Here is an 18,352-nt window from a genome sequence, read left to right as displayed (position 1 = left end):
TTTCAGATGCGAACTCATACAAAATTTGCTTTAAATATTTATACTCATATACTTGAAAAATAAATTGTGTTATCAGAGGTTTTGCGAAACTGTTTGTTTCTTTACGGACATATTTGTGGTTGTTTCAAAACAATCTTTGAGTAGGCGGAGCTCTGAACAGATTGACAACTTCAAACTGGTCTAAGAAGTCTGGTTATCTGGTCGAAGTGTGTTCTTGATGAATGTCTAACATTCATATTTCAAAAGTCGTAAATATTACGTCTGAGTATGAAATATATATATATAGCAGTATGCAGTTAGACTCGGATTAGTCAAATCTCAATAACGTACACCATGGAGAGATTTTACACATGCAGTTGCTTTTTCAGAGATAATATTTTTCTTGAGGAATACAAACTTCATGTTCGTTTCGTCTCAGAAAGCCAGTTCAGGAATGATTATCAAAATGTAAGTGACAACACTGGCTAATGCCTTAATGTTAAATACTTTGCCATGTCTCAGTCTGAACATGATTGACATTTGCTTAAGACCCTCAGATCCTTGGGCTGTGTGTCTGAATCTCAGTTCAGAGACGTGATTGGAAAGGTGAGTGAGCTCTCTATAGCAGAAATCACTCTTGCGGTAACGATTGAGATCAGGCTGTCAGAGTGTGCTTATTTACTCCGTCGTGTTTTTAGATTCATGCAGAAATTGAAAGACGCCAGAATCATAAATTGAAGTCAGCAGAGAGAGCAGCTACCATCAAGGAGATTTATACACCTCTACATCAACATGTTTATCATCTACATGTAAGTTACACAGAATCAGCAGTAGGGGTAGTCTATGATTAAACATCTTTCATTGATATAGTGTAATGCCATTTATCCCCTGCAAGGAATCATTCCTGGCCCCAGAGCTTTTACAGATGGTCAAATACTGTGCTTCAAGTGATGCAACCGTGGAAGGACTATTGAAACTCATCCAGACTGAAGCAGGTGAGCTTCTTTACCCCTTGCTCCAGTTTAAATCGTTTGACCATCAAATCTGATTACTTTATATTTTGCAGCACCAAGAGTCTTCAGATTCCCAGTGTTCAGAAAGGAATTCTGCAATGACCTTATTGAAGAGCTAGAGCATTTTGAACAGTCTGATGCCCCAAAGGGCAGGCCGAACACCATGAACAATAATGGGGTACAAGTTTGTATCAATATACACTTAACCAGTTCTCATGTGGTTGAGATTGCCATCAAAATGCTGGCTGATATTGTTCTTTGTTTTATGCCAGATTGCCAGTCGAGTCATAATAGTAATAACAATAATTGAACATCTCTAAACAAATCCAGATTCTTCTTAATGAACTGGGCTTTGATGAGAGCTTCATCACCCCATTGAGGGAGGTCTACCTGAGTCCACTCACGACTCTGCTCTACAGCGACTGTGGAGGAAGCTGCCTGGACAGTCACAAGGCTTTCGTGGTCAAGTATGCTATGAGTGAAGATGTGGAACTCTGCTATCATTATGACAACGCTGAAGTCACTCTAAACATATCACTGGGGAAAGACTTCACTGAGGGCAACCTGTTCTTTGGAGGCATGAGACAGGTGCTTATAAGACAACTTTTTTAAATTTCCCAGACAGGGCTCTTTGATTTTGAAAATCTCGTTAAAATCTGCTTGTAAAGATAACTAGAGCAAAATTATAATTGGAATTTGATATTTTCATATGTCAATACTCTAATTATGGGTATAAAAAGATGCTGTCAAACAAAATATTTTAATTAAATATTAAATATATTTAATATTTAAAAATATTTAAATATTTATTTAACTTAACACAAACAAAATATTTAAGTTCTGATTTTTTTAATATTACATTTTTTAGATTTTTTTTAAAAATACATTTAAATATACATTTTATAACAGGGATTTTAATGATTTGGTATGGCTTAAGTGCAGTGAATATAAATTACATTTTATTTACCAAGTTGTTTTCATAATATCATCCCTAATATTTTTTCACACACAAATTAGTATTCATCAGTCTATATATTATTTTAGGAAAGGGTTCCCTCAAACTAGGGGGTCCTTTGCATCAAAAAGTTACTGTAGACTTTTGTTTAATGCATACAATCTGTTGAAATGAAATAGTGTTTTACATTCCCCATTCAATTACCCTAAAAGCAAGCAAACAATTTCTTCAAGAGGAGATTTTATTTCATGATTATAGAACACATTATTTCACTTTACAAAAACACTAACAGTTTTGGATGAAACATCACAAGCATGCGGCCTAGTAATGTACGATAAAGATGTATTTACAGTGTCCTGACTGTGCTTTTGTCTTACTGTAGGTGCCTCTGAGTGAGACGGAGTGTGTGGAAGTGGAGCATCGCGTGACTGAGGGTCTGCTTCACAGGGGCCAGCACATGCACGGCGCCCTGCCCATCTCTTCAGGCACACGCTGGAACCTGATCATATGGATGCGAGCTTCACGTGAGAGGAACAAACTCTGCCCTATGTGTGGTAAGACACCCACGCTAGTGGAGAGTAACGGATTCAGCGATGGCTTCACCATGGATCCTGACACTAGCAGAAATGCGTCATGTTCTTTAACATGATGTTGTTCAGTGCTGTTTTTGTCTAATTTATGGTCCTTTGCTCAGTAGTTTGGCAATCAGGATAAAATGTGCCTTTTTCAAAATCAGTACCAAAGGCGTAAATGTTGTTGTGGTAATTTTGACTGCAAATGACCTGATTAAATATTCATTTGATTGTAAATGTTGTGGTTTTAAACCTGCTACTGTATTTTAGTCAGTACCGTCTCTTAATATATACAAGGGATTTTTGATGTACAATAAAATAAGATAAACAAACAACACATTCTAATGTATATGGCTCATATGTACAAAAACATTAATTTCAGTAAATATTTTTAGTCTTCATTTTTAAACCTTAACCAGAATTCAAGTTGTCAGGAGACAGAATTATTGCATCTTAAAACAGTTATTTTTTTCTCCAGAGGTTAAATCTCATCAGCATCAGCAATCATTATCCATCATTTGCAACCTGCCCAGCTTCACATAGTCATGCACAGAATATAAAAATACAGACAAAACATCCCGTTTACACCTAACACTGCTCACACAAGCTTTCTAAAAACGTTCAAGTAAATAAAATGAAAGGCCAAAATCAGTTTTTTTTTTTTTTTTTTGGTTGTTTCTTTCCCCAACTTTGATTTTTGAGTGTTATAAGCAGGAAAAGAAAGGGAAGGCAAGGAAAAGCATGACTTCGGAGAAAGGCAACACTACTAGACTCAGAGGTATAAACAGTTACCGGGGAAAACAAAATCATAATTGTAAATCTCTGTAATCATCATATCAAAGAGACTGGAATCTTCAAAATAAAAGCTGATCTAGTTTTCACATTATCTATGGCGTTATATTAGTAACAATTAGTTCAATTTACTGAATTTGCAGAAAGTTTTAATTCCCTTGGGTTTTAAAATAAGAAACAAAAATCTATATTTGATGCATACGTAACATAAATTATACACTCTGGCTCAATGTTTACCCTTTAAAATAATTCAACCACTGACTTCTTATGCCATGTAACAGTTGTGCTATAAAGTGTTGTCTGATCCACTCTTTATCTTAACTTAAACATGAACATGTATTAGCAACACAGGAGCTTCAAACTAGCTGAGATAGAGCGTCCGATGTTCCACACTGTTCACAGTTCCACTACTGGAGATTCGACATTATAGTGTTGTTTCGCTGCTCATGTCCCTGTGATCCCTGTGTCTGCCTCTAGGGTTAATATCTGGGTCTTCATAGTCAGACTCCATCTCAATCTTCACCTGCGGCACGGGGCAAGACATCCCTCTGGCCAGTGGCATCGATGGGGACGATGGACAGGAGATCTTCAGGTGCAGAGTGATGCTGTGGAATGGCAACTTCCAGTTACAAGTGTGAGGAGGAGGAGAGGGTTATGGCAGGGAGGAGGTACAGCTGAGTATCAGGATGGGGAGCTGGGAGTCTGTATTAAGATTATAGATGCAGGTGACACGAGATGGTGTGACTGCACAAATGTTCCAGGGGAAAGATTTGGGATCAGGGCACACCCAAATCAGAAAGAAGGCTCAGTATGATGTCCTACAGTGTTTCATATTATGCGTTAAGGTGATAACTAAAGTGTTTAAATGAGGGCTGTGCAAAAATTAATTGCAATTAATCGCATCCAAAATAAAAGCCTGTGTTTACATAATGTATTTGTGTGTGCTGTATATAATTATTTTGTATATATAAATACACACACATGCATGTATATATTTAAGAAAATGTGTTATTCATATATAAAATATTTATATAATATAGATTATGTATTTATTTATATATACAGAATTTAAGCGCAAATAATTTCTAAATATATACATGCATGCACAGGTATACAAAATAATTATATACAGCACACACAAATATATTATGTAAACACAGACTTTTATTTTGGATGCGATTAATCGCAATTAATTTTTGCACAGCCCTAGTTTAAATGCGATAATTACTTGGGCCATTAACAATAAGGTTCTACACTAACATTATTTAATGCATTAGGAATCTTTTTTACATTAGACATTTCAATTTACATTTTTTAACATTCAAATATAGAATATATAAAGTAACATTATTTTTATTTTTTTTGAAAGGAATGTTAAAAAAAAAAATGGTCGGTATGATTTTTAATTTTAAATGAAAGCAGTCTTATTTTTTCTCCATTTATTTGATCACAAATACAGTAACGAAAGTAATATTGGTAAGGGTTTTCTATTTCAATATTTATTCAGTTTTCAAATTTTTTATTCCTCTTATGGCAAAGCTGAATTTTCAGCAATCCTTCAGAAATCATAGTAGCTGATTTGTTCAAATATTAAAAAGTTCTGCGGCTTAATATTTTTAAAATTAATATAAAGAGCAGCGTATATTTTTTGTAGTGTAATAGTCTGTCAGTTTTAACATCATTGCTGAGAAAAGTGTTAACTTAAAATAAAATAAAAAAAACTTACTGACCTCAAACATTTGAACAGTAGTACGTAGCTGTTGTTATAAAGAAAGACTATTATGAACAAGGGTATATTTCTAAAGTAATATTATCCTAGATAAAAAAATTATATATCTATATATCTAATAAAATATATAATGCAATAACTAAAATAATGTAAATTCAACCTTAGTTAAAGTGAAGACTTCATCCAAACCATGCCCCCTGAACAGCAATGCAGACATGAAACCCAGCAGATTTTACATTTCTACATACAGAGGAATGCATTTGGATACGTAAATGGGTTTTGGATATAGTGTAAGAAAAACCAGGCTGGGAAACCTTCATAAAACAAAACAAAACAAAAAACTGGTACAGGCACTGAGTTCTTCTGTATAAGCACTCTTATTGGGACCACAATCACAAAGGAGAAAGAAACAACCAAAATTCCTTGAAAGAAGTAAAATACATTGTTACATAAATCACTTTATATCTACTAAAAATGTAAAGTTTTAGCAAAAAAAAAAAAGAAGTAAACAAAGTAGGGTACATTAATATATTCGAATAACTTTTCTCACTGGCATCTTTCCCAGTATTTCAGGCAAATAAACTAAAACTGTTCACACATCTACTGTAATTGTGCAAGTTCAATAATTATTATTTATGTGTGCCGTTCCTTTGAGTGTGAAAATGTAAGCAAAGTAAAAACATACTGTATGAATAACAATAAATAACCATTTTTTTATAACAGCATACAAAGTAAAATACTGGTGGATGCATGAAAACAATTCTATCTGCATTGCTTCAAAGCGCATGGCAAGGCAAAAATCTATAGGTGAATACTCAAATAATATATGGCAAAATACTGTAACAGGGGATTGCATGACATTTTATTGGTCTTAGCAGTTATACATTTAATATTCTGAGCTGCCTATCAACTAGCATCTACTTCTATGTAAATATTAATACAATATTTAGTATTATTAAATGTAGAGTGGTAGTGAGTGGAAGTGTATTTAAGAGGAAATGCTCATTTAAAAAAAAAAATCTAATAAAGTAAGTATCAGTGGTAGTAACTGCCTGGTTGGCATCGTGCCGCCCACTCGGAGTTCGAGTCTGGCGCCTGTAGGAGGTCACGGTAGGGAACGTGTAGTTTGAGCACACAGTACCTGCGATCCAAGTCTGAATCACTGGGGGAGCAGTTTGTATAAGGTTGGTACTTGTCCTGTGGGCCAAAGAACGGAGAAAAATAAGTGTCTGCATGTGCAGAATGCGTCAACTTTGAACAGTACAAAGGCTTTCCTCCACCAGAAGGTGGCACCAGCGAAACACAATGCAACAGTGGATCTGAAATATAGACCATTTTTGGCTGAACGTCACCAAAGATGACTAGTCCAGTCTGCACTCTCAGCTTACGTGTCTGTTTTTGAGTTTGGCTACTAAAACACTTACTTCTTCACAGATATCCCCTGCTTTTCCTTTCTTTTTGTCCTTCTTGGTGTTCTTTTTGTCTTCATCCTTTTTCTTCTTTTCCTTCCCAGGTAGGATATCATCCACCCATGCCAGATCGTGTTGAGAAAAGACCATGTCCAACATCTTTCGTACCACCATGAGACCAAGAATCTGAAAGATCGAGAGACAGATACTGTTTATTTGTATCTTTAATGTTCATTGTCTTTAAAAACCTAGAGAGATTGAACTACAAAGTGCAATGATCCTTTACTAAATGGATTACATCCAGAAAGCTTGAAACTTGTATTGTTTTACGAGTCATGATATACCGAGTGCTTACGGTATAATGTGTAACAATATAATGTGTTACGGTTACCATACCATGACTGGGAAGATGATAGCGAGGAATGTGGATTTGAGGACCCAGAGAACAGCTAAGCACACAATCTGCACCAGTGTGAACAGGTGGACTCTCCTCAGCGGTACATGACGCAGGTATGGAAAGTCTGGCTGGTGTTTTGCTGGCATCATGATCAGTTTGATCCTATCCCAGAACTATAAAAGACCAAATGTTTTATTAGTTACGCAGTGGATTATCTACTCAACCTCATGTCATTCCCAACCTAAATACTCTTCGATCTAATGAAATAGACTTGTTGAGTCAAACCAATCTGATTCACTTTACAAAATGTGTCGATCTCAATGATTTGTTCACAAATTGGATGGATCTGGTTGCAGTTCACTTGAGGGAAGGATTATTTGTGAATAACAACTTACATTTTGATGTTTTCCTCACATAAAACTATCGAATGGCTTTAGAAGACTTTAAAAGTAACGCAAGAGTCATATGGATGACTTCTTCCCTACTTTTTAGTCAAATTTCCCCCCCTCACTTATATAAGACAATTAGTAATTCACATTCCAAAGCTTGTCACATAGAAAAGAACGCTTCGTTTAAAGACAATATCAGCTCTCAGGGGCATTTAGCCTCAAAGCACTGTTAACTTAAATACATTTGTATTCATTCAGTATAGTTACAGTCTCCATCCAAGATCCATAATTTTGCCATTGTCCTCCTCTTGTTCTCTAGCTGACATTAAACTATACTACTAGAGCACAGAAAAGAAGCACCTGGCCAATGCCAAGCTACACAATAGGGTGGATTCTCACTGCAGTCTGACAGCCTCATCAAAATGCAGCTCAAAATTGCCTCAGTAAACCCAACCAGCATGCAAATATCCATTCCCACAACACCACACTCTTCTTACCCTGCACTTTCACAGAGTGGAGAAATCACTCATTTCTAATCACTAAACACGCCTGTAGAGAGCATACAAATGAGTGTTGCACTCGAAGTACAAGTTGTGATGTTTTCCTAAAGTTTGCTATGATATTAAAACTTTGCAAATGTCAAAAACCATAAGAGTGCATCGGCTATTAGAGCTGTTCCAGACGGGGGAGGGAGGAGGGATTGAAAAAGGTTATAGGCACTTACTTGGATGCCACTGAGAGAAGCAACACCCATGTAGAGGAACACTCCATACAAGACTGGCATAGGAATGAACTATAAACAGAAAAAGTACACTTCAGCTGCCAAAGCAACAGCAGTTACACTTAAAGTCAGCATGAAGACAAAACAGACCCTATTTAATCATATAACAGTTAACTAACAATGAGCAAATCATTCGAAACAGTATTTATTAATCTTTGTTAACGTTAGTTAATAAAATAGTTGTTCATGTTAGTCCATTAACTAATGTTTACAAATACAACTTTTGATTTTAATAATGATGTATTAGAAGATGTTAAAATTAACATTAAGGTTAATCAATGCTGTTGAAGTATTGTTCATTCTTAATTCATGGTTACTAAAGTAGGTAGGCCTAACTAATGAAACTTTACTGTGAAGCGTTACCAAAAAACTGGCAAAACTTTTTGTTGGAGCCATTATTTTGAATTGTATTTTTTGTTTGTGACAGTAAAGGACGTATCTTGAGTATATTTAAGTAAGGTGATAATGAGTTACAGGTGCGCTGATGGAAGGTCAACAAACTTTTTGACCGTGCTATGTGGAGAGTTGGATTGTGCTCATCCCTAACAGTTTATTTTGAATCAGATATTTTGGTTTAATGTTTATTTTCGTTTTATTTGTTGTTTGCAATGCCAAATGGACAATAAATGGATTTGTCTTATCAGAAATATAATCTGAAGGTATGGACAATATTGATTTTATTCAACACAAAGGCACGCATCAGAAACTACTAATGAAACCATCTGCGTCACTACATTGTTCTTCCTCTGAAACACATTTCCTTTCTGTTGATGTCACTTGCCTGGTGATACGGGCTATTGGAATATGTTAACCTGTAGCCAAATAGCTATTTAATTCTTGTTTTAGAGAGCTCACTCAGTCTGGCTCCATTCTGGTACAGTATGTAAAGGCCATGTTACACAATCCAATCAATTTATTGATGGATAAAACCTACCCTTTTTTCAGATTCACCAGATAATGGAAGTAAAACTTCCTGCAGAGGCATTGCTTCCTTAACATTTTTTTTTTTTAAATGGTTGGTTTTATTAAGGTTTTCTAAGAATGCTTGACCTTTAAAAACATTTCAAGTGCATTTAAAATCACATGAATAATAACAATAAAAAAAATTTGTTGAATGCCAAGGCCATAAGTGTAATTTCATCTGGCCAATTGAAGATGACTTTCAGGATGATATTTTAGTTCACTTTAACTGTTTTAGAAATTCAAGGTATGTTAAGTAAGTAAATACAATGTAGATGTACAAAAACTTGGGGTCAGTAAGAAATGGATTAAATTAATCACAAGTGACAGTAAAGACAAAAAATAGTACACAAAAAAAGATTGTACAGCTAAAGCAAAGAAGATCATACAGACATCTTCAGTGAACATTTTTTATAATAATAATCACTAATCTACCCTAAATGATAGCTCCAGTCAGTATTAATTATCTCTGTCATTTCAACAAGCTCACTTGCAGGATTGGCGCTAAGAAGATAGACACCCCTGTCAACACAAACACCAGGATTCCTGTCAGCCTTTGTTCTCTGTAATTAGAAGAAAAGCAGAAAAAAAATAAAAGAGAGTGGAAAAATTTGATATATATACTGAACAGCCACAATTTATTCTATGTATTTGTGTCATTTGTGTTGTAACTATTCCGTGCAGACTAACAATGTAGCTACTTATGTTACTTCGGCAAAACACATTTAGTGTTTAGTAGGCATTTTATACTTAATGTAAAATCTTAAACATAACAATTGTCGATTTACACCAGACATGTAAACAGTACATAAAAGTAGTTTAGCATTCCCATTAATAACCATCTACATTTTGAGGTTTGACTTCTGTTCCATGCATTAATTAATTACCATTTGGATATAAATGTGACCCTGGACCACAAAAACAGTCACATGGGTCAAGTTTATGAAATTGAGATTTATACATAATCTGAAAGCTGAATAAATAAACTTTCCATTGATGTATGGTTTGTTAGGATACAGAGATACAACTATTTAAAAATCTAAAATCTGAGGATGCAAAAAAAAAAAACACCTTTAAATGTGTCCATTTATGTTCGTAATTGTACTGCATTCACAAAAATAAACGTTTTATATATTTACGGTAGGAAATTTACAAAATATATTCATGGAGCATGATCTTTACTTAATATCCATATGATTTTTGCAATAAAAGAAAAATCGATCATTTTGACCCATACAATGTATTGTTTGCTAATATACCCATGCTACTTGTGACTGCTTTTGTGATCCAGGGTCACAAATGTGGTCCATCTGCTCATGTAAATCCGATTTTATGACAAGGAAGTTTTGATAGCCCACTCTCAATAACCCTTTTATCATTTATGACTTTTTTATTATAATTTATAATTTATGGCCTGCAATGGTAGCCATGTCTGTCTCACCTCACACCCAGGAACTGTGGCTGTTCCCCAGGAGCACTGGACTCACTCTCCATCTTCAGCGAGTCAATGTGAGCGATGGAAATGACAGTGGCTGCCACGTACCACGGCAGGCCCATAAAAGAGCAGGCTGCCATCAGAATGCCAACCCACAGTAGATCCAGGTGATACCCACAACCTTTCTGTAACAAACGGATAGGAAATGTAAGGAAGTCAATGGAAATGAAAAGAACAGGAGTGATTAGGGACCTTCTCACTGCATGGATACCTTTAACTTGTTTTCCTTGCGGTTTACAATGACAGCACTGATCTGCTGATCCATGAAGATGAGGATAGTTACGAGGAGAGCAGGGACGAAGCTTGCCAGGTAAACCCACCATGGGTTCTTTCCGAATGGCATCACAAACCAACCCCGGTCGGGGCGTGTGGGCTACATGATTTGAAAATAAATTAGCCAATACATCTTTGAGAAAAACTAAAGAGGAAGCTTTATAGTCACAAAAAAAAAAAAAAATCAAGATCAGTTTCTTTCTTCAGTACATGCGCGTAACTCTCACCTTGAACTCTGTGGGCACAATGAGTTTGGGTGTTTTCAAACCAATAAGCATGTCCAGCCCCACAAATGTCATGATGGACATGAAGATGGAGAAGTCACTAATTAACTTCCTCAGCTTGATAGAAACAAAACATATTAAAAGAATAAATAAAACACATAGCTGCAGCTGCTAAAATATAGCACAATACCGTTGAAAACATATGTATAACATACTGGGCTGCGTTTCCCGAAAGCACCGTTAGCCAACTATGGTCGCAAGTTCCGTCGTTATCTGCATAGTTTAACGAGTCGGTGTTTCCCGAAACCATCGTTCCAACGGACATTCGCAAACAGCATCGCAAAGTCGGGTGGTTTGAACGACAGCTCTCGACCTGTGGTTAGAGGCATCGTTTCTATATTGCATGACATTTGGAGGTAATAAATCCTTATCTTGAGCAAAATACGCAAGCTGACATTCAGTACAACCGGTGCCTTTTGTTTAGAATACATATAAATGTAATTTACGTGTTTTGGTTTTTCAAAAGATTTAAAGTAACGTGTTTGAAGAGTGCACATGTGCGAACAGGCTCTACTATGCAAGAACGAGCCAAATATCGAGTCTGGTAATAAAGCAGAACAACTGAGAACAATTAGAAATAGTCCTCAGATGACATGTCTGTAATTTATATTAAACAAATCTAGCGTTAATTGGATCTCAAACTAATTGGTTTCATTAAAAGTAGTTATTACTCCACACCACGTGCGAAACCAACGTGGTTGAACGATACTTTGGGACAGTGGGTTTCGGGAAACAGTCGTGACTAGCTAGTTGATTTTTGGTGGCGAAACAGTGAACTACGTCGTTGTACGGGAAACGCACCCCTGGTCTGCTCCTTTCTATTAATTGCACAGTTTTAAATGCAGAAATTAATGTCAACATAAGATCATGGAAGAGTTATTTATTTATTTATTTATTTAACGCACTCAGAGACTGATGCATGCTTCCATTCCAAACACATACACTGCATCCAAAATCAAATACTTCTCTACTACATAGTATGCAAAAAAGTGTACAAGAATGCAACGTATCTGACACTCATTATATGCTCATGCCGCGATGCACAGCTGCTGGTGCATTATCGCATGCCAATGTGCATTGCCTCATTTAGTTACACTCAAAGTAGATAGACTCTCGTGCGAGATCCCCATTCGTCAGAATCACTTCTGACGTACGTCTCCGTTCCCCTCCTAAGGGAACGAGGGTTACCATACGTAACCAAGACAAAGAGGTTTTTTGTGTGACACATGCATGATTACACCCACATCACATTGTTCACATTTCATGATTTTGCAGGTATAAAGCGCTTTTGATTGATCTAACACTATGAAAGATCCTACTGGTCTTACGAAATCCCATCAGTAATTAGGAAAATGCAGAATAAAAGTTAGAGACAGACAACTTTTCTTAAACAAGATATAGTCAGACTCAAGGTTTTGACTAAAGAGGAAATGACATGTCTAAGATAGCTTCAAAGTGAAAGATGGCAAAGTGAAAATCTGTTTTCGCAAGAGTTTGGTAAGAAAAAGGGCAAGAAATATTCACTGGCATTACCTTAGTGGGAAAGTAGCGACTGAATTTGAACTTCTTCAGAGTGACAGTCATAGAGTAGGTCCCGAAGAACAAAATGAAGGACATGAGAGCAAGATCTGGAACATACTTGCAGGTTTTTCCTACCAGTGAGCCCCCATATTTCACACATTCCTTCTTACTCAACTGAGTCCAGTCCAGAGCTGTTATGTTTAACTGAGAAGATGGGAGAAACACAGAAAAAAAAGGTACAAATCAAGGAGAGGAGGGAGGAATGTAGACAAAGCAAGGGATGGAAGGGTTGTGTGGTAGATAAATGGCAAAAAAGAGAAAAAGAGAGAATAAAACAGGACAGGAAAAACAGAGTAATACAGCAGACAAGATCAGTAACAAAGGATGCATTTTAATTAACTAATGGGATTCACTCATCATGACATAATACAAAAACACACAATATCATTGTGGGCTATGAAATCAGTGATAGTTAGTGCAAATACAATGGATTCAAAGGCTATAATCTAATCTGAGGTCATGCTAACACAAATGTTAACACAGATGTGAGTGAGGTGAAGACAATAGGCACTTACACCAAAGAGAGCAGAGGAATTATCTGGCACTGGGACTACAACATCGAAGATCATTGGTGCCACTGAACAAACAGAGAAAGGGAGAATCAGAGAGGAAAATGAGTAGAACGAATGGAAATCTGAAAAACACTTTGTTAGAAGGATTTATCCAGGATCAAAGCCAGCTTTGGCAAATGTAAATGACTGCAGGTGTAGCCCCACTAAAATTTTCATTTGGTTTTTCAAACAATCCAGCACACCTGAACTACTTTCAAAAGACCTCACTGCTAGTTTTCATTCACTACTGCAGGGCATTAGACTGAGTACAAACTGTCTAGGTGAAACTCATGCATATTGAAAAGTACTCACATCAATCAGCAGTCACGTTTGAAGCAAAAACAAACATAACACAAATAAGTTACAATAATCACATGCACTCAGCCAGTTCTCTTTAAAACACACAATGGAACTTTGGTAAATCAAGAAATTAATATTTGACATATGAATGTCTGCATATTGACAGTGCAGTGACTCCAAAGTGAAATTTGTTTGTGATTTGTTACCATAAGCTAATGTTTAAACTAAGTATAATGAAATAACATTGAATCATACCTCTACAGCATTTTAATAATGTTCACAGTACATACAGTACACTATGCCGTTCAAAAGTTTGGGGTCGCTAAGATTTTTAAAAATGTTTTTGAAAGAGATCATTATGCTCATTGCTCACCAATCATTATTTGATCTTGATAAAAAATACAGTAAACAGTAATATTGTGAAATATTAAAACACATTTAAATAAAGGTTTTCTATTTTATATTTTAATTAAAAAAAATGTAATTTCTTGTTATTCATGTGATGGCAAAGCTGAATTATATTTTGTTAAAAAAAATTAATTAGCTAAAAAAAAAATTAAAAAACACATGGATAAAACATGTACAATATGATCAATAACATGCATTTCAAAAATAGATCTTAATTTGCATTTACATGAATTTTCATTTTATGTCGATTTAAAACACAGTTAAGTATTCTTAAATGATACCAGTTGTCACAGCTTTAAGATAGTTCAAAAATGTAAAAAAATAAAATAAAAAAATGAAACAGTTTTACAGTTTTTTGATACAGTTAAAATGAATAAAACCTAACAAAATTACAAAGACGATTTGAATTTAAGTATTTTGAACAAATATAAGTTTACAATGAACAATAATATATTGTTAAATTAGTTCATTATTCCTAATGCCAACTAATGTTAACTAATTGCCGCTTATCGTAAATTGTTACCATTTGTTTTTCATGTGTAAATCTTGACACACTAAATTAAGGTAAATTGGCTCTACATCCAATGTATTCCACAATTAGTTCTCCATTTCAGAACTGATGTGCTCTGCACAAAGAATGGACTTACTCGGATCTGGCGCCACACATTCGCACTTGTAGGCCGTAACGTAGTCCGGTTTGAAGTCAGTGTTGATGGGATAGTATTTAAAGGATCCCACCATCTTTTTGATGGCATCAGAGATGAAGATGAAGGAGATGAGGCTAGAGAAGCCTTCCTCCGTGAAGCGCGTCATGTACTTTATGATGTAACTGGCATCCGTGACGACCAGGAGCAAACACTGCACGCAGGAGTGCATTCCGATCCACAGCCTAAGCTCCATGTAATCAATCCCATTGTTCCTGAGGAAAAGAAAGTTTAAAGAGGTAAATACTAAAGCAGTAAACACAAGAAAGCAAGACATTATTTGCATCAGTGAAGACTAAGAGAGAAGATTTATGAGGGTCTGTCACTTGATGAATGTGAGCAATCAAGGCTGTACTTTTTTTTTGTCCTCAATAATAGACTGTGAAATTATGATGAATCGGTGCGAATGACTCTCTCACTTGCTGAATTCATAAAGCAGTTTCTCAAAGATGAGGATGGGGCCTGTTGAGCTGAGAATGATGAGAGGTTGACCGCTAAACATGCAGAATACCGTTCCAGCTAGAGCGGTGCCCAAAAAACTCTCCATCACACCCTGACAGACAGTTAAACAGGGAGAGAGAGACAAGGAAACAAGGTGAGAAAGAGAGTGACAAAAAAGAAAAGGGCTATAGATGTAGCAAGGTCACAAGCATGCTTGTCAAATGCTCCATAAAAGATGATGATATGCAACTTTAAGCAAACTGTCATGTTTAGTGTCAAGTAGAAAACCTGCGAAGTGTACCTGGTAATTATCTGTGGCATCCCCTAGAAGGCCCCCAAAGGTGATTGCATTGGTTATGCAGCCAAGGTAGATGAAGAGCACCGCAGAGATGGACTGAATATGGATGCCTTCATAAAAGTCGCGTGGGTACCAGGGGAGCTTCCTCTTGATGTCAAGGAAAAGGCCACCACAGAACCTGCCCCATAAACATAGATGTTTAATTCATTATTCATCAGTGACTTGTCATCTTTAGCTTGTATTAGACAGACAGAGGCAAAATCTTGACTATTAGCACCGAAGTGCCAAAAATAACATTATTTTTGTTTCTTTTTCAACATAGGGTTACAAACTGCCTTAAAACTTGGAGCTCTGAAGTATCTTTCAATTATTTGTAGAGACAGATAAAACAAGAACACTTTGAAACTCAAGCTATACCCAAAAGCTATACCCAAGAGTCTTTCAGCCAAAGTTTTTTAGAGACTATGCAAAGTTGAAGACAAGAACTTTGTCTCTATGATCAACAGGCAAATGTCAATGTGCCGTACACTCAGTTAGCAGAGCTGTGCGCAATTCAGAACTAAATTGTGGTTGTCATTTAAATTTCAATTAAATTCCTGAATTTAAGCTGAATTGAAATTGAGGTGGCAAATATAAGGCAGACTTTAACCCTCTGGGGTTGTTCGTTTCAGAGTCACACTCGGGGTGTTCGGGTCCAAATGGACCCAAAGGGCGGGATTCATATTTAAAAAAAAAAAAATCATGATTTTTTTTTTTTACTTGTTTTTTATAATATTTTTTCTTTTCTTTTTTGGTGTTTTGAGAAAATTTCAAAAATAAAAAAAATTATAATTAGTATTAATGCAATAATTATGACAAAATTTCCCCCCATTGAACATAATAGAAAAAATATTTAAAAAAAAAAATGTTAAAGCTGTATTTCATTTTAGAGTCAAGCCTAGGCCTCATAAAAGTAATTTTTGAAATGAGATGGATGTCATCTGGTGGACAAACTGAGCATTTTAAAAATTTAAAACACATGTATAATCTTAATTTTTTGGTGTGTTTGTGTATAAAAGTGTGTTTGTGTGTGTCTGGATGTGTCTGTTTTGCACTCTTGATGTTTTATAGATTCACCTTTTCACTGTTGTGTGCTTTTTTCAAGATCGTGGCTGATTTGTAGATTGTACGCACAAAAAAACTCAGTATTTTCACATTTTTGCCAATTTCCCATTCATTTTCCATGCGGGTCCATTTGGACCCGAACACCCCAAGTGTGACTATTTTTTTTACAACCACTTAGACTATTCACATCCTGTCCCCAATTTTTTGGGGTGTTCAAATACCAAATACCAACAAAGTCACCAAATTTTGGACCATTCCGAGGAAGCTGTGATTTAAAAAAAAAAAAATGTATTTAAATTCTTCGGGTCCATTTGGGCCGAACAACCCCAGAGGGTTAAATGTATGTATGGATGGATGGTGCCTAATTATGTCAGTCAGGGTATTTACATACTCACCTCCCCGTAAATGCCAATTCTTCGCCAAGTTCATGTGGAACAGGCATTTCCTCATCCTCACCAGCAGGCCCTCCGCCGCCTGCTGTCCCGTTCATCTGACCCAGCTCATTGAGGGAAAACACAGACTTCCTTTTCAGAGAAACATAGAGAACTGTAAAGATGTGAAGCATATGGGCCAAACAAAGACAGTGAAGAAGAATGAGCTTTACCTTTTGTCTGCTGAGGGAATTTTTTTGGGGGGTTCTATGCGAATTTTAGGGTCCCATTCTCCAGGTGGAAGTACAATGACCTCGTCCAGGAACTCATCAATTCCAGCAATCAGATCCTCTCGGTCCCTGGCTTTATATGCTACATCACTGAAGAGCTGTGGATAAAACAGGGGAAATACATCACTTTAAAGAGCAATGTATGATGCAAGTTTATCTGGAAAAATTGAACATTAAAGATAAGAACGTACTGTATATGAAAACTATTAACTGCATAATAAATCAATCAAACTTACATCATCCACCATGAGAGTGGCAATGGCCCGTCCAATTTCATTGTAAGATTTGGCTTTACCAGGAGGCCCAAGTAGCACAAACAAGAATCTGTCCATTAAAAGATACATGGTCAAAGATTTAGTTAATTCAACTTTTTCCGTGATCTTTTTACAGACATAATGTGAGTTTTTAATGTGCAAAACTGTTACCTGGTGGGCACTGGGACTTCCGTCAGACCCCCAAGAGTAGTGGCCTGAGACAGGCGAACGAAGGCAACAAAGGGTTTATCTAAGAAGTCCACTTCTCCCACCAGAACATTGGATGCCTCTGCATCTCTTGGGATTTTCTTCATGAACTTGTTCTTCAGCTGAAATCAAAGTGAGTAAATAAAATAACATAAAAAGACCCATGTGCTGTCCTTTAACCCTTCTGTTCCATGACCCCAGGACCCTTGTTGTCATTTAAATCAGGGGCGCTTAACTCTGGCTCTTGAGGTCCACTTTCCTGCATAGTTTTGCTCCAAGGGCCCTCATGTTGCCATTAACCCTTCTATTCCATCACAGAACCCTTCAGTTGTCACTAACCCTTCTATTCCATCACAGAACCCTCATATTGTCAGTAACCCTTCTTTTCCATCACAGAACCCTCATGTTGTCAGTAACCTTTCTATTCCATCACAGAACCCTCATATTGTCACCAACCCTTCTATTCCATCACAGAACCCTCATGTTGTCATTAACCCTTCTATTCTATTACAGAACCCTTCAGTTGTCACTAACCCTTCTATTCCATCACAGGACCCTCATGTTGTCATTAACCCTTCTATTCCATCACAGAACCCTCATATTGTCACTAACCCTTCTATTCCATCACAGAACCCTTCAGTTGTCATTAACCCTTCTATTCCATCACAGAACCCTCATAATGTCACTAACCCTTCTATTCCATCACAGAACCCTTCAGTTGTCATTAACCCTTCTATTCCATCACAGAACCCTCATGTTGTCATTAACCCTTCTATTCCATCACAGAACCCTTTAGTTGTCATTAACCCTTCTAT

At 36.3% G+C, this 18,352-nt stretch overlaps 2 protein-coding genes across 7 annotated transcripts in view; one reads left to right on the top strand and one right to left on the bottom strand.

Moving 5' to 3' along the window:
• Positions 1 to 120: 120 nt before the first annotated feature.
• Positions 121 to 3,903, top strand: ogfod2 (2-oxoglutarate and iron-dependent oxygenase domain containing 2). Of its 3 annotated transcripts, XM_089130355.1 has the most exons (8): positions 127 to 447; positions 529 to 585; positions 678 to 788; positions 875 to 974; positions 1,046 to 1,170; positions 1,323 to 1,580; positions 2,330 to 2,501; positions 3,789 to 3,903. In XM_089130355.1, the coding sequence occupies exons 1-8, from the start codon at positions 334 to 336 to the stop codon at positions 3,809 to 3,811; spliced, it is 960 nt and encodes a 319-aa protein (XP_088986481.1). In that variant the 5' UTR covers positions 127 to 333; the 3' UTR covers positions 3,812 to 3,903. The 3 variants fall into 3 exon arrangements, with proteins under 3 accessions (XP_039515161.2, XP_088986481.1, XP_039515160.2); XM_039659227.2 differs by lacking the exon at positions 3,789 to 3,903 and having other exon boundaries at positions 121 to 447; positions 537 to 585; positions 2,330 to 2,856; XM_039659226.2 differs by lacking the exon at positions 3,789 to 3,903 and having other exon boundaries at positions 128 to 447; positions 2,330 to 2,856.
• The window catches only part of slc4a5a (solute carrier family 4 member 5a), a 42,595-nt gene continuing 27,686 nt past the window's right edge, over positions 3,444 to 18,352 (bottom strand). For 3 of the 4 annotated variants that reach the window (XM_089130350.1, XM_089130352.1, XM_089130351.1), the window contains 18 exons: positions 17,502 to 17,659; positions 17,313 to 17,400; positions 17,020 to 17,174; positions 16,811 to 16,939; positions 15,315 to 15,489; positions 14,992 to 15,125; positions 14,516 to 14,787; positions 13,125 to 13,186; positions 12,562 to 12,753; positions 10,972 to 11,085; positions 10,683 to 10,844; positions 10,418 to 10,596; positions 9,467 to 9,539; positions 7,960 to 8,028; positions 6,846 to 7,019; positions 6,465 to 6,635; positions 6,182 to 6,237; positions 3,444 to 3,916 (listed from right to left, as the gene is read on the bottom strand). In XM_089130350.1, the coding sequence (XP_088986476.1) occupies positions 3,736 to 3,916; positions 6,182 to 6,237; positions 6,465 to 6,635; positions 6,846 to 7,019; positions 7,960 to 8,028; positions 9,467 to 9,539; positions 10,418 to 10,596; positions 10,683 to 10,844; positions 10,972 to 11,085; positions 12,562 to 12,753; positions 13,125 to 13,186; positions 14,516 to 14,787; positions 14,992 to 15,125; positions 15,315 to 15,489; positions 16,811 to 16,939; positions 17,020 to 17,174; positions 17,313 to 17,400; positions 17,502 to 17,659 (2,544 nt within the window). In that variant the 3' untranslated portion in view covers positions 3,444 to 3,735. The remainder of the gene's footprint in view (positions 3,917 to 6,181; positions 6,238 to 6,464; positions 6,636 to 6,845; positions 7,020 to 7,959; positions 8,029 to 9,466; positions 9,540 to 10,417; positions 10,597 to 10,682; positions 10,845 to 10,971; positions 11,086 to 12,561; positions 12,754 to 13,124; positions 13,187 to 14,515; positions 14,788 to 14,991; positions 15,126 to 15,314; positions 15,490 to 16,810; positions 16,940 to 17,019; positions 17,175 to 17,312; positions 17,401 to 17,501; positions 17,660 to 18,352) is intronic. The other variant, XM_089130353.1, reaches the window with a different exon arrangement.

This window comes from Pimephales promelas, chromosome 4 (assembly GCF_988280905.1).
Source record: "Pimephales promelas chromosome 4, fPimPro1.hap1.1, whole genome shotgun sequence".
Lineage (NCBI taxonomy): Eukaryota > Metazoa > Chordata > Actinopteri > Cypriniformes > Leuciscidae > Pimephales > Pimephales promelas.
This window is presented reverse-complemented; position numbering and strand designations above follow the sequence as displayed.